Source organism: Simochromis diagramma, unplaced genomic scaffold, assembly GCF_900408965.1.
Source record: "Simochromis diagramma unplaced genomic scaffold, fSimDia1.1 OVJJ01000343.1, whole genome shotgun sequence".
NCBI lineage: Eukaryota > Metazoa > Chordata > Actinopteri > Cichliformes > Cichlidae > Simochromis > Simochromis diagramma.
Window position 1 is genome coordinate 8116201 of NW_024386831.1, and position 15743 is coordinate 8131943.

Sequence of the window (15743 nt, forward strand, 5' to 3'; positions counted from 1 at the left end):
CATAGATGTTCTGATGACACTATCTCTTTTTGCTCGTGCTTTCCATCTCCCTAAGCATAATGAGATTTAGTGTTAAATGGTAGTCCTTGTTCAAAGAGCAGTCACAGTGGGGTTTGATATCTGGGTCTCGTGCAATGCTTAATTGTCTCCTGGGTAGTTGGTATCTCCCCCACGAAATGATAAATTGGAGTGAGACATGTGTGGTCCTCACCCTCAGCATCCTAGTCTCCTGGGTAGGGGCTAAGAGTGAGGAGAGGTCTGCTTCTTTCAATGGAAGCCCTCCTTCATTCCTCCCTTTGCGTCTCCAGAGGATCCCAAAGGGTTCGAGAACATAAAGTCCCCTGAGCGGCAGGCGAGGAGCTGCCTCAGCTTTCCGGGCCTTTCTGCTCAGGCGTGCTTTTTTTTTAGTTCAGAAACAGCGCAGGGTAAGTATTGCAATTGTCTGTTTGCTCAAGCATTTTTCTTCTCTTACGCTAAAGGCAGCTTCGTAGCAGGGCTGTGATTGAGGGGGGAGAGTATAGTCATTGGCACTGATTACTGGCTCCATTAGGGTAAATGAATGGCCCAGGCTCTGGCAAACATATGAGAACAATGTGGCCAGTAAGAGGGTTTAATGCTAGGATCAGCACTGATGAATTACACCAATTAATTGACAATAACAGTAAAAAAAGGGCGCTGTCCTTTCTTGCTTTGTAGAGCCCAAAAACGATATCTTCCTGTTCTACGGTAAGGGGCGTCCGGGAGTGATCCGAGGCCTGGACATGAACATCAAGTCCAGTGACGAGCACATGGTGCCGATCGAAGACCTGGTCAACCCTCGAGCCATCGACTACCACGCAGAGCTGGGACACGTCTACTTTGCTGACACCACCAGCTTCCTGATTGGGCGGCAAAAAATAGATGGAAGCAGCAGAGAGACTATACTGAAAGATGGTGCGTCCGAGTGCAGTCATGTTACATTTAACACACTCCAACAGCCTAAAATGTACATTTGTTACACTTTGTATAACACTAACCCCAAAGTTCTTTAATGATGTAACAACATTTATAAAACATTTGGTGTCTTTTATAAATCCTGCTGAGCTGTGTGTATAGATAATGATGTGGCATATATTTGATAGTTCTGTTGAATTCTTTTGTTGTAGAACTTGACAACGTTGAAGGAATCTCAGTGGATTGGATTGGGAATAACTTGTATTGGACCAACGATGGGTACAGGAAGACGATCAGTGTTGCCAGGCTGGACAGAGCTTCCCAGACCAGGAAGACTTTGCTGGAAGGCAATATGTCTCACCCCCGGGCCATTGTGGTGGATCCTCTGAACAGGTCAGAAAAATAATATTACACGAGCAGAATTCAGTGGCAGAAATAGTTTGTTGGTCCTGTGCAGGTATGGCTAAGCATCAGTTAGATGCAGACAGGCCATAATGCTGGAAAACATTACCAAAACAGCACGTGCGTGGTGTGTGCTCCATTTTTTACGCCCTGACAGAAAGTGAGGAAAGCAATTATCTTGCCACTCTCACTCTCATCACTAAATGGACTTTAAACAACTTCAGAGGTAAAAATGTTACGCTTTTTATTGCCTCGCTAGTGTGTTGTACAGAATTTAAATTGCCATCAGATTTTAGACCTGGTTGGTAAAATTCAAATAACGAATGAATGTCCGCGCCCTGTTTTATTTGTTGTATGTCTGTGAAGCTTCTCAGTCATCCAGGTCATCGTAGTCTAAGGCGCTTGGAAAGAAAAGAGTCTGGACTTCTTTAAGTTGCTTGAAGACGTTTCATCTCTCATCCGAGGAGCTTCTTCAGTTCTAAGGTCAAAAGGTGGAGAGTCCCAGATTTAAGTCCTAGGGGAGTGTCCCCCCACGGGGGTCATGAACCCCTTGTTGATCCTCTACCTAATCACACGAGCCAAGGTGTGAAAATCAGCCAAGGTTTCGGGTGAACCCACCTAGCCCCACCCTATCATGTGATTTCCTGAGGTCAGGTGGCGTCTGGGAAGGTTCTCAGAACTAGATTATAGATGGCAGACAGTTGATGTCATAAGCCCCGCCCCTCTGTTCAAAGATGGCCATTCTCAGTGGACATAGATGCTTCTTTCACTTCTCTTTCAAACCATCTGTCTTCTATGTCCTAAATGTGAATATTGGTGTCCTCAAATTTGTTGTTGTTTGTTTTTGATTAATTAAATGGTTTTGAAGAATTGGCAGGATACTGTGGAGAGTTTCGCCTTTAACCTTTGCCCAAAGTAATATTTCATGTAGGCCCCTAAATTGTGGGAAAACAATACTTCAGTGAGAAAAATGTTGGGATTGTTATCAAGGTGTTTGTAAGAGGCTGAGGGACATTAGGTAATGTGCAATAACCTGATTTAAATGACATCTCCGTTCCTTGTGAGGCCCGTCCGATGGATATTTGAGTCTGATGCTGACACGGTTTTTTCAGTGTTCAGTCTCAGTATACTCGTTTTATATCTAGGTTACTGTATATACTGTATGTTTGAACTGCATGAAAAGGAAAACCATGCATTTTACAAGCTCATTAGCAGCTTACTGTGAAGGCACCACTGTGTGCATAGCTGCAATGCTGCAGTGTATGTGCTGCAGAAACTGGTGACATTATATAAACCAATAAAGCAGAGAGATATAGCTGCTCTTATTAAACCATCTCTGATTTCTTTGGCTCGTGCTTTTACATCAGCCCATATATGGCAGCACATATGCTGACACACCGCACGATGTGAGATGCTACTTTCTCGCACTAGCATGAATTCCCAAAGTTTCTTAAACTATTACTTTGCAGAAAGTGTTGGAAACAGTTTGCTTTAGCAGACATCTCCTGTGATTGATGATAACATATGAATAATTTTCATCAGCACGATTAAACTGAAAGAACATCTGTTTTTCTGAAAGCCCCTTGTGCAGCCTTTAACTCACTCATCTCGTTCCAAGAACGACACCAAGCAGCTCATTAGCCACAATTAAACCATTTAATAGCTAATTCTGTGGAGTTCTCAGGGACAATCTTATAAGCATTTCTGTGCACATTCCTATAAGTTGAACTTTGCTGGCTGATTGGTAATTATCATATAGAGTTGATGCTGCAAAACCCAAATTCATTGAGTGTCTTAAGGTTCTTAGGGATTAATACTTTAAGGCTTAAATCGTATTAACACTCCCCAAATCCATTGCAGTCAGAGATTAGTTTCCAAGCCTCAAGGGACTGTTCCAAACATTTTGCTATACACAGCTGTTTCGCTGCTATAGGGACACGCACCAAAGCAAAAACAAAACTTACTCATTCCTAGTTTAGTTTTATTTCCCCCCTTTGTTGAAAACAGTTACCAGTAGACAGTTTGCCTTTATTTTTAGCTCTCTGTCTTATTCTCGATTCCAACAATGAAACTGATTCCAGCGTTGCTATACGAGTCACGTTGCAGTGCTGCAGGAAGGAAACTGACGTTTATCTGAGGGATTATTAAAAAAAATCATGTTTGCGTTACGTGTAAAGAACAAAACGTTAAACAGCTGATATGAGAACATAGCCTTAAACTTTAAGGCTAATCAGGATGGCGCTGAGAGTTTCAGTGCTGACAGATGTGCCACAGCAGCAGAGTTGGGGGTGGCAAAGAACCGTGTCACTTTTTTTGTATAAGGATTAATAACTTTTACTCCAACCCTCCCACTGACAGCACAAATGATTAGAAGAGCTAGTTTTGGGCTTCTGAGGAAGCGTTCAGCCTGAAGCCGACAGCCCTTTGATCTCTATCTGCTCTGCTGGAAGAGTCTCTTAAGGTGAAATGGAAGCAATTCTCCAACACATCTTCTGATCTTTTGCATCCTCGATGCCTTATTTTTTCCTCACTTTGCTGCTTCTAGTCTGTGTTGACACGATTAACACTAATAGTGTCATACCTAGAAACTGAATACATTTATTCATGAAGCACACACATGGCAAAAAATATGTTACTAATCACACTTGGTCAGCTTCTTAGCGACTGCATGAGTGTGCAAACAGATGGACGACACATTTATGGACAAAACCATCATGAAGGTGTCTCGTAAGGATCCGGTCCGCCTGGGCATTAACCGGAGCAGCAGTGCTAAAAAGAGATTCCCTACTTTGCTGTTTTCATGACAGCGATGAAGGCTGGGCATTCAACTGGGCTGAGATCTAGAAACTGTGAAGGCCATGGCATATGAGTCACATCATTTTTATATTCATAAAGCTATCCAGTGACCCCTCATGCCAGAGGAGAGGAGCTGTCCTTATCATCTGAATTGAAAAGCCCCCCCCCCACACACACAGCATAACAGGGCCGAGGAAGGTGCTCACTGCAGGGGTGGGCGCTTTAGCTTTTTCTGCTTTAATTTATCACCTGTTTACAGTTTAGAGGCTTATGTAATAACGTGGCACGCTCTATACATTTTTTAGCAAACAGTACAGATTATTAGAAACTAAAAGTAATGCTGCAAATTCTAGTTTTTGTCATGTTTGCTTCTGGATAACTTGCAGATTTAAATGAAAATATGAAACGTGGACAATTCAGGTCTGTGTTTAAGTCAGCTGTGAACCGTCTTCTACTATAACGGTGAAAATGCCACGATGTCTGATTTCATGCCCGTGTTTGCCGTTCTGCATGTAGCCATATGTGTGTCTGCATGTTGAGTGGGGAGCCGGGGTGCTGTGAATAATTCATGAGGTCGTAAAGATGACTTTGAGACAGTGGGAGTCTTCATTCAGCCCCATCTCTGATTCTGTTTCATCATCTCTTTGCCAAGCTCTCTATCATTGATGAGAAACAAGGGGCCACGTGGCTCAGCCAGGAATCCTCAAAGAGAAAATCTCTCGGGCACGGTTACTGGAGAAAAGACCTGTCGAATTATTGACCCAATCGTGTTTCACATACCACTGGTCCTCCGGGAGCTGTTTTCTCGACATACAGAAGCTACACTGAAGCACTTTGGTTGAAAATATGGACCGTCTGACTTTGACGTCTAGTAAAGCTTAGCTTGAGAAGCCTGAAATGTTTCTTAAGCTCCGACAACTGAAGTCCAAACACGTGTCTGATTACCTGCTTTTAAAATATGGAGAATCTAGTTTGTATCCATTTCGTCTTCATCGGGGAAAACTTCAGATTTCTGACCTGGCAGAGGCCTTCCTGATTTCTTAGGTTTTTGCATGCTTGCATGTTTTTTAATGATGATGTCACATGTCACTGACTTTGTTTCTCAGCTGTTTCTTTAGACTGTGGCTGCTTTTTGAGATCCTTGGCCATACTTCACTTTATCACACAGGTTTTATTTTCCATGTGTCTAAGTTCTCAGTCATCCAGCTTGTGGTAGATCTTAAAAAAGAAGGCAACCAAAAATGTTATTGAAATGTCTTCATAAACTCTAAGAAGACATCTACTTAACAGTAGTGCCATATTTTTCGGACCATAAGGCGGATTAAGCAAAACAAAGCAGTCAGATAAGTCAAACTTTACTCAGCTTATTCTTCTTGCTTCCTCCACTTCTGTACCATTGATTGATTCATGCTGAATTCTCTGCAGCTGCTCTGTTCCCATGTTGTAGAAGTATATTAATGACTAACCTCGTATTATCTCAGTTGTTCTCCTGACTGAAGTTTGGTCCGTTTACAGCATCCTGCCATTCGAGTGTATTTGTCCCTAACCATCAGGAACCCTCACGTTAACTTTTAGCGAAAAAAGTTAGCGTTCATCCTCCAGCTTCACTGTGTTTATGTTATGCTAACATAGCTGTGTAGCTAGCGGTCACGTAGCACATCATTATATATCAGAATCAGAATCAGAATGGGGTTTATTGCCAAATGTTGAGCAGGTTTACAACATTAGGAAATTGCTGCGGTGCTTCAGTGCAAACATGGTGTCATAAATAACACTTAAATAGACATGGAAAAAATAAAAGTAGGGATAAGAATTAAAAGTGCTACGTAGAAAGATATGTGCATGAGATATACATGAGATATATACATGAGAGTAAGAATTAAGAGTGCTACGTTGAAAGATATATACATGAGTGCAGGTGGTGATCAGTGCCAAACATGGAATGATGCAGTGAACACAGCGTAGGGTCATGTGATAGTGGCGGGGACAGTCATATGGTTATTGTTCATGTGTCCAACAGCAGAGGGGAAGAAACTGTTCTTATGGCGAGAGGTTCTGGTGCGAATGGACCGGAGCCTCCTGCCTGAGGGGAGCAGGTCAAACAGACTGTGTCCAGGGTGAGAAGGGTCAGCTGAGATCCGAGCTGCACGCCGCAATGTCCTGGAGGTGTACAGGTCCTGCAAAGATGGGAGTCTGCAGCCAATCACCTTCTCAGCAGAGCGCACAACACGCTGCAGTCTCTGTTTGTCCCTGATAGTGGCTCCAGCGTACCACACGGTGATGGAGGAGGTGAGGATGGACTCGATGATTGCGGTGTAGAACTGCATCATCGTCCGTGTTGGCAGGTTGAATTTCTTCAGCTGCCTCAGGAAGTACATCCTCTGCTGGGCTTTCTTGATGACGGAGGTGATGGTGGGCTCCCACTTCAGGTCCTGGGTGATGGTGGTACCAGCTAGCCCAACTTCAGTAACCCTACAAACGTCACTGCTGTTTAGTTTTCTGTCTTCATTTATGTTGGAAGTGATAGCAGAGCTGTACGTTTGAATTTTCTCACAAATCTCTCAGTCAGAACATGCTATATCATGTTTAGGTGGAAGCTAGCGAGCTAACTTCCTGCTAACTTCTAACTCTGTTACATTTAATAAATTCTGTTTTCATGGATGCCTGGATGTTAAACTTAATTGTTACACCTGGTAAAGCAGCAACGCTGATCATTTTATTAAAGATGAAAGAATTTAGACAGTTTGTAACTCTCAGTGATGCTGCAGTGTTCGTTTGAATTTGGGACCTGAAAGTGACAGAGTTTAGGACCGAGATTCCTCCGTGAGGCTCCTGACTACGGTAGCCATAATGCTCCGACAATCAGTGTTGCCAACTTAGCGACTTTGTCGCTATATTTAGCGAGTTTTCAGACCCTTTAGCAACTTTTTTTTCTAAAAAAAGTCACTAAAAAAAGACGTGAAAGCGCATATCGCTTTTACTCTCAACAAGCAGCGGGTGCTGTAACGCAGTCAGTTCTTCTTTTACTCTTTTACTCTTATGCTGTTTTGTGGATCACAAGGTTTAAAACTACTTATAAACACACACACAAAGTAACTCCACCAGAGCGCCTATTTCGGGTCACTTTTGCCGGTCCAAGCCCGGGTAAAGGAGCAGGGTTGGAATTGTGACATTAAAAAAAACAATAATTGCTAAAATAAATTTAATTTGTAATTCTAAATAAACTCTAAATGCATTTAGGACGTTTTTTACTCTCTTTATGTCTCTTCCACGATGTTATTTCTCTCTCCAACAACATAGGTTACAATTAGATTAGCATGACCAATTATGCAAATTAGGCGATGACGTCATTTAGCGACTTCTAGCGACTTTTAGGACAGCCAATAGTGATTTTCCTTACTGAGGAGTTGGCAACACTGCCGACAATCCATCAAGCGGTGGCTTCGTAGCTTACCAAAGTCATACTAAAACATTTTTGACAGATGTTTGAGCACCGTGTAGCACATAAAATCGGTTCGAGGTCAGTAAGCACAACCAGAATTCATAAATAAGGCGCACTGATTGATTTTTGAGAAAATTAAAGCATTTTAAGTGCGCCTTATTGTGCGGAAAATACGGTAGTAATCAGGGCTGGGTGTGGCAAGAAAACTCAGCTTAGCAATGACGTTTTCACTGAGAGCCAGGTTTAAAGCTTTATTTCCCTTAACAAATGAAATCACGATTTAAACTTTGTGTTTACTCGGGTTATCTTTGTGTTAGATTAAGATTTGTTTGATCTGAAATATGCAAGTTTGACAAATAACAAAAAGAAAATCAATAAAAACAGGAAGGGGATAAATACTTTTGTAATGTGTTTGTCAGTACAGTTTGTGTTCCCTATAATGTTGCCTGCATGAATCAAACTGCATGAGAAAGATTCAGTGCCGGAGCCTCCCCATGGGCACTCGGAGCAAACCTCTGAAGACACTGTGACAAGAAATAGATCATTTTGAGAGAAGCTTGCAGATGCTGTCACATCTTCTGATTGATAAGTAATCAAAGCAGGAGGCTGCTTGTAGAGGGAGCAGCGAGCAAAACCATTTAACATCAGCGTGTCAGAAAGTAAGGGCAAAGATGAATGGGGAGCAGACGGCTGAAATGAACTGCTTAGTTTGAATATGAGGTGTGATCAGTGTCAGCGACAGCAAGTTGTGATCTACAGATGCCACCGATGCCGTGACACTGTTTGCTTTATCTCGCTGCTGGCACTGCATGTGTTCAATTCTGTGTGTGGTAGCTGGATGTACTGGACAGACTGGGAGGAAGATGAGGTCAACGACAGCATAGGGCGGATAGAAAAGGCCTGGATGGACGGATCCAACCGCCGCATTTTCGTCACCTCCAACATGCTGTGGCCCAACGGGCTGACGCTGGACCACAGCAGCAGCACGATGTACTGGTGCGACGCCTACTACGACCACATCGAGAAGATTCACCTAAATGGGACAGGAAGAATGGTATGTTACTGGCTTTCTTCTCAGGTGGTTGTTAAACCGAGTTAGTCCACTTTAACAGAGTTTAACAGAGGGCCAGAAGGTGGACTTTAAATCACGATTTAAGTTCACGATTGGAATCGTTTGTAGACCAGCTCATTCTCATTTTTTAGAATAATGGCATTTGGAAGGCAGTCGATTAATTTAGAGGCTACATTGTTGCCATGTTAAGGTTTGATCGACTGCGGATGAAAGCATCTGTCCCCTCTGGTCAGTTGTAAGGCTGTTTTCTGCACACGCTTCCTGCATTTCAGGGTTAGAGTGTCTACGTTTGCAGCAGTGCGACGCCTGAAACCTGCTCCTCTTCCCACAACAAGCATCCTTTCATCCCCATCCGCTCATCGACTCTACTGGCATATCACGCTAATTAATTATTTGCAAATGCTGTTTAATCAATGCCAAGATTCTAGCAAACATTATTATAAGCAGACGTTTCTGTGTGAATAAATTTGTGCAGTGAAATTGAATCACATTCATCATATACTGCCATCAAATAATCTTTACGCCTGTATTCAAACAGCCAGACGCCCGTTTGAGATGACTGATTCCTCTGACGGTGTCTGTCTGTCGCTCTGACCTCGTGATCCTACTGACTGTTTGCTTCGTGTTGCAGGTGGTGTACAGCGGGAAAGAACTAAACCATCCGTTCGGAATCTCTCATTACCGCAATTTCATCTTTTGGACCGAGTACATGAACGCTTCGGTGTTCCAGCTGGACTTGACCAACGGCGATATCACTCTGTTGCGGAGCGAGAGGCCGCCGCTGTTCGGCCTGCGTGTCTACGATGCACAGAGTCAGCAAGGTTGGCTGTTTTCTCTTCATTTAGTCGTCATCCCGCCCTGACACAGAAAGTGGCTGTTTTGCACTGGAAATAGAACCTCCCCCTCCTGTGAATTCAGACATTTATAGCTCCTATAGCACTTTCCTTAATGGAGAGCACTTTATAAGATATATACACCAGAAAGTTGCGTATATGCCTATTGCTCTCAAATTTCACGGTATAAACCGGCACATTGATCAGCAGTGACAGTAGCTTTCAAATCACTTTGGGCTCCACTTTATGAAGTTAAATAAGATGACCAAGGTTTGGATGTCTTTGCTCTCTGCTGTAACAAATGATGATGGATTCCCGCTGTTAGCATGCTGAAAAGCAGAGATAGCAGAGGCATGGAACATGTCAGCAGAGAGCTTCGCTGGCTTCACAGGACGTCTTGCTTTTTGCTTCACACTAGGTCAATGCTGTTGTGTTGCTCTGAATGCAGAGGCCGTTGCAGTTAAAAGTCACTGTACTCTAAAAACTCTCACTTGGACATTAAAGTGGCTGCTATATGCACAGCCTCGTTCACGCCATGCAGAGACGTTTCTCTTTTGTTCATGCCACTGAATAGATTAATTGGCTGTCCGGTACTCTGAGTATTACTGATTGGCTCTTACAAAACCCAAAGCTTTATCTCATTGGCTCAGGCACTGCCTTTGGGTTCTGTGTTAAATGAAAGTGACAAAGGTGTCTCATGCCTTAACTTGATATGTGACTTTTTTCGATTGGAGAATGTCAGCTTTGTCCTGAAAGACAAATTATTCCTCCGAGAATGATAAAAATGTCAAATGTCTTTCACCCACACCGTTCCCAATAATTCACCTGACGTATGCTTATAGATCTCGCGGCATACACCTGGCATGTGTCTCTATGTGGGGGAAAAGCTTTTGTACCAATGAAATGATTTATTTTGCTGCATTTAAAGGGTTTCCAGAAACTCTGATCTTTATTTCACAGATGGGAAAAAAAGGGGAAAACCAGGATAATACGGAGCTTAAAGTCAGCTTAGAAAATGTCGCTTTAAATGAGCAAGACACCATGCTGTGTTTGGGTTCTGTTTCTCCAGGTGACAACGCATGTAGTGTGAATTATGGGGGCTGTACTACCCTCTGCCTCGCCATCCCAGGAGGGAGAGTGTGTGCCTGCGCTGACAACCAGGTTCTGGAGAAGAACAATGTCACCTGTGCAGGTAGGAGGACGTAATGAATCAGACGAGCCCTGAGATCAGGTTGTCCCAGTGTAGTGTAATCCTGCCGCGTCCTGTGGGACAGGCTTCTTTTCAAATCTGCTAATAAACAAGTAAATACAGCTGAGGGAGGATCCCAGTGGGTTCCCACGCATGTACACATGAGGTTATGAAACATTAACACATTGTGCATGCTCGTTATTCGTTTTATATGCCAATATTTTCCCCTTAACACGTATTTCTTAGAAGGTGCGGGGCTAAAATGGCGTTTTCTCACTTGTGTCTCTCTCAGAAGCTTCCAGCAGTAGTTTAGAGCCACAGCGATGCAAAAGTGATGAGTTCCAGTGCCGTAATCAGCGGTGCATTCGGGCCTTGTGGAAGTGTGACGGAGATGATGACTGTCTGGATGGGAGTGACGAGGAGATCCAGAGCTGCTGTGAGGATCTCGGAATTAGTCTGCAGGCAACACACTGCACGCTAGCATGAAAAATGCACTTTCTGAACAGACACTGTACACAGTGATGCGGCCAAGCAAGCAAAGCCTCAGCTTTTCAGGGCTAATTCCCTCTGGCTGTCAGCTGCTGTGTTCTTAAATGTCACTGAAGTCGGGGTGTAAAGTGCTCCCCCTCCTCCACTTTCTACGTGCGTCCTTCTACAAATCAGTCGTGTAAACTCGATGTTAGATGGTTAAACATGGACTTTATTCTTTTTATTATTATTGTGTTTCAGATGGCAGCAGCACATCTTAAATACAGACCAGCCCTCCACTCTGTGTTAGCCATGAACTTTGCACTGGGTAGAGTTACAGCATGCAGAGAAACACTCATTTCTTTAGTATGATTAATGAGCGGTGAGGCTTAATGAGTTAGAATTATCAAAGTTAATGTTAAATATTAGCACTGATTTTTTTCTCTTTTTCATGATAAAGTCGCCGCAAATAAAACAAAAATCAGGCACCAAAACCAAAACCAACCACAAATACACTTGAGACCACTAAAGATGATATAGAGACTCCATTACTCTCAATTAAAGGACGAACCACCGAGGAGAAACATAAATGAGATTCCTCACACTCTGAAACATTATTACTCCTTTTATGGTTTTTAGTGCGGCTTGTTGTTGTATCAGTATGAAATTAGTTACATTGTGACCTTAATTAAGTCTCAGTGCAAAGCTGCAGATATACTGTATAAACAGGAAAGAGGTCCGATATTAAATAATATTGAAACTGAGACTCTGTGACTGTGAAACACTCGGATACGTCCCAAGCCGGTCATAAAGATGGCAGCCAGATCTATTATGTTCTAAAATAAAGCCGATTACAATCTGCTCCTTCCTTCTCTGAATTCAAATGTTTTTGGCCAGCCGTGTCTGTTAGTGTAGCTCCGCTGCTCTGCTGTTTGACAGCTGGACTTGACTTAATATTTATACTTTGTGAACTTAAATAATATGAAAAGAATATGAAACCATATGAAACCAAAACTACAAAGAAAGCTGCAGTGCTGATGAGGTTTGTCTTACTTTAAAGTTTTCTCACATTGATCAAATGTGAGTAAACAGCTTGTGAAGCACACGCTACCTGACAAAATGACGATCATGGATATTTTTGACTGGCACAGCACGGTCTCAGGTTTGGTTGGCGTGCGTCAGATAATTATGACCTTGGCTTTTGCCGTTCCCTCCCCTCCAGCTTTATTAAAGACCAAATAACACAAAAAAACCTCACAGGTCGACAGTTCAGCACCTTTTGAACCCAGACTGCTCTGAAGGCAGGTCACGTCAGCGCTGAGTGACTTCGTGACAGTTCTTGAGTGGGTGCTGTCTGCAGTTTAGATTCTGCCACACTACAACACTAACATGTTACGACATGCAGTATTTGTCAGATACATTTTTTCATTCTTGTGTTCGTTCATTTGATTTTATTGACTGATCCAGTTTTTGTGCGGTGAACTCTTCGCAGACAACCACACTTGTCCCCTCAATCAGTTCAAATGCAGCAACAATCGCTGCATCCCCAAACGATGGCTCTGCGATGGGACAAACGACTGCGGCAACAACGAGGACGAGTCCAACAACACCTGCTCAGGTACGCACGGGCTGCTTTCACGTCGGGTTTAGATTTGGGGAGTTTTGGATGTCAGTCGTGTGCCATCTGTCAGCGCTGCTCGTCTGTGCTCGCTGGCTCATTTTCAGTCGTTTCACATTTTATCAAATATGATTAATTCTATGATTAAACGCTGATGTGAAAACGGTGATTTCAGGAAAACGTAGCGTGGTTACAGGTGCTTCTCCGATCAGTTTTGAGGCCCGTTCAGCTATGTAAACTTCTCATCTGCACAGTAGGCCATGAAACATTTGTCTCTGACGTCTTTTGATAAAAATGTTCTCACTTCAGATGTGCTTTATTCTCTAAGACTTGAACACTGGTGTCAGGTGCTGTCAAGGCAGCCGTCACTGTAATATTCTGAGGCTGTGAAGGAGCGGCGGTACTGTGCAATCAATCTCATTGTTTAAGGGCGTTCAAGTATCAAAGACTTGGAGCATCTACGAGGACACTTACAGCATATCGCATTAGTCGTACTTCTCCGGAGCTTTTTATCCTCAGAGGATCGATCGATGAGCATTAGCCAGAAGATGACGAATGTTCCCCCGTCGGTGGATTGACACGCGTATCCCACATCAGCTGCTGTCACGAGTGTGACCACCAGCACGTAACTGACGGCCCATCAGCAACAGCGCGTTTTCCACGCCCGTCTTCAACCGCGCGATTGAGTGATAAAGGGTTTGCGCCGGCCTTACATTGACATTTGGGTGATCTAGTGACCATTAGAGTTGTTGTGCAGCTGCTACACTGACTTATGCAGGTGCGATTGAATTAAGTGGCCTCTTTCTTCTTCCTCAGCCCAGCCCTGTCAGGCAGAGCAGTTCTCCTGCCAGAACGGACGATGTATACCTCGCAGTTGGAGCTGTGATCGGGAGGACGACTGTGGGGATAAGTCTGATGAAATATCATGCGGTGAGTCACGCGTGCTTTTCCCCAGACGTCACTCAAACGTCACTCTGTGTGTGACCGAGTACGTTTGTCTTGGCTCTGTTTGATTAACAGCAACATGATGATTTCATTAAACACAAGTAAAATCATTTGGGGTCATTTTCTGTTACTTCTCACATTTAATATTAGTGAGATGTTTTAACTCTACCCTTTCAGGGTAAATTTAATATGCTGAAATTTCAAAAATCTCTTTACAAATGTCAAATGTATACGACGCAGTTCCCACTTGGAGCTAAAAATATGTGCTAAGCTGTTCTCACCTCATATTATGATACAAGTTCTGCTGTTTTCACATTACTCTTTAATAGCACAGCATAGGGGAAATAAAAAAACACACAAGTACTTTTAAAAATATAATAAATTAATAAAATGTTGTTTTCTTTTTACAACAAAACAGCTCAGCTAGTGCGACAGGTATGAAAGAGATTTATGTAAAACAAATCAAACCAAAGCTAACAGACCTATGCAGCGTCTGTGCTGCTATACCTACACGGCTAGTGCAGTGTGGATGTTTGTACTGCTGCCTGTGGAGCTGCTGCAGGTTCAAAGACAAAGGAAGACTGATGCAGGGTGGATAGCAGGAAGCACAGGTGAACAATGTCAGCCAGCTGCCTGCTGAGGTAAAGGATTTTGTTTTAGTCAGTGGCTCCGGCCGGTCGGTGGTCCCTCGTTCGATCCCTTTAGTGTGGCTGCTTCCCAAAAGTAGCAGCTTAATGTCCAGGAGAGTTAAGGAGAGTAGAGAGATTTTGATCTGCTGGACAGTTTTAATGCAGTTTGAAAACATGAAGGTAGAAGAAGCTCAGAAGACATTTAGCAACTGCAAAATTCTTGTGCATTTTTGTGACGTTTTAGAAAGGCGCTGCTTCATTCAGTGGACAGAGAGACAGTTATTGATGCTGTGTTCTCTGGACCAAGACCTAGACATGTCCTCACAAATGGCAGCAGCTTCGGTGGGTGGTGCTGGGTACAGTAGCTCACTGTTCTGTAGTCGTGTCTCAGTGGTATTATACAATCTGTCAGCTTCACTTAGGGAAAGTTGTACTCTGTGTTCTGGGCTAATCCTAGAAGGCATAATAAAAATACATGACATGCCATTATGACCCGAGCGCTTTGAGCTCTTTGAAGATGTATTTAACCTTTTATTGAAGCAGGGGAAAGGATGTCTGCAGCTACAAATTTCATACGTTTTCATCAGCGATGCTGAATTGGAAGCATACGTTTAAAAGGAGGTTTTAAGACTCGCTTTAATCACTATTTGTATGAAATCCGCCTTTAACAGTGATCGATGTTTGCCAAATGCTGCAGCGTGCTGTATCGCCTCAGCCTCCCTTTGTGTGTCCTAAGCCGCTTCAATATGCAGTCACAAACAGCCGGGTTGTAAGCAGTAATTAAAGTTCATGCTCGGCTTCATTCAATCATAATCAAGCTGTGCAGCAAAACATATTCTCTCCCGCACTGCTGTCTGAGCTTCCTCAGGCATTACTTCTCTGCAGGCGCTGCTCTGTGCAGCTCTGGCAGCTCACTTAGCTTCAGTGGAGCTACTGTGGGTTTAGGAACACCTGAAGCTCAGTGGTGGCCGCCTTAGAGATTGATACTAATTTGGATTTTGTTTGTCAGTAGTTTAGTAGTTGTCACACACCGTCTTCTACTGGGCGCTCGGTTCGCTCGCTGCTCTGTTCGCCGGCATTATTTATGGATGCCGGTGTTTTATTTTTAACAACGCTCACTGTTTACTTGAAACCTTCATTATTTATGTATGTCTCGTCTTCATTTTTAACCAATGTTAAATTCCAGCCAGACATGTGCCGTCGCTGAAACCTGACATTTTTGAGGAAAGCATCCTGTAGGACAGAAATATTATCTGTCTCCTCTGCAGCGCCTAAAAGTATTTCAGTCAACAAATCATTTCAAATATAGGCCTGTGTTTTATACTCAAGTCGATAAAGCTTCAGGCATCCAGGATCGTATCTCCGAGTCAGAAACACAGCTGGTGTCTGATGCGAATGAAAACGTTAACCTGACAT

At 43.2% G+C, this 15743-nt stretch overlaps 1 protein-coding gene across 6 annotated transcripts in view; it reads left to right on the top strand.

The window, feature by feature from the left end:
• The window catches only part of lrp1bb (low density lipoprotein receptor-related protein 1Bb), a 250031-nt gene that overhangs the window by 117463 nt on the left and 116825 nt on the right, over positions 1-15743 (top strand). For all 6 annotated transcript variants that reach the window (XM_040027788.1, XM_040027789.1, XM_040027783.1 and 3 more), the window contains 8 exons: positions 697-933; positions 1146-1326; positions 8408-8627; positions 9277-9466; positions 10548-10670; positions 10960-11103; positions 12628-12753; positions 13570-13683. In XM_040027788.1, the coding sequence (XP_039883722.1) occupies positions 697-933; positions 1146-1326; positions 8408-8627; positions 9277-9466; positions 10548-10670; positions 10960-11103; positions 12628-12753; positions 13570-13683 (1335 nt within the window). The remainder of the gene's footprint in view (positions 1-696; positions 934-1145; positions 1327-8407; positions 8628-9276; positions 9467-10547; positions 10671-10959; positions 11104-12627; positions 12754-13569; positions 13684-15743) is intronic.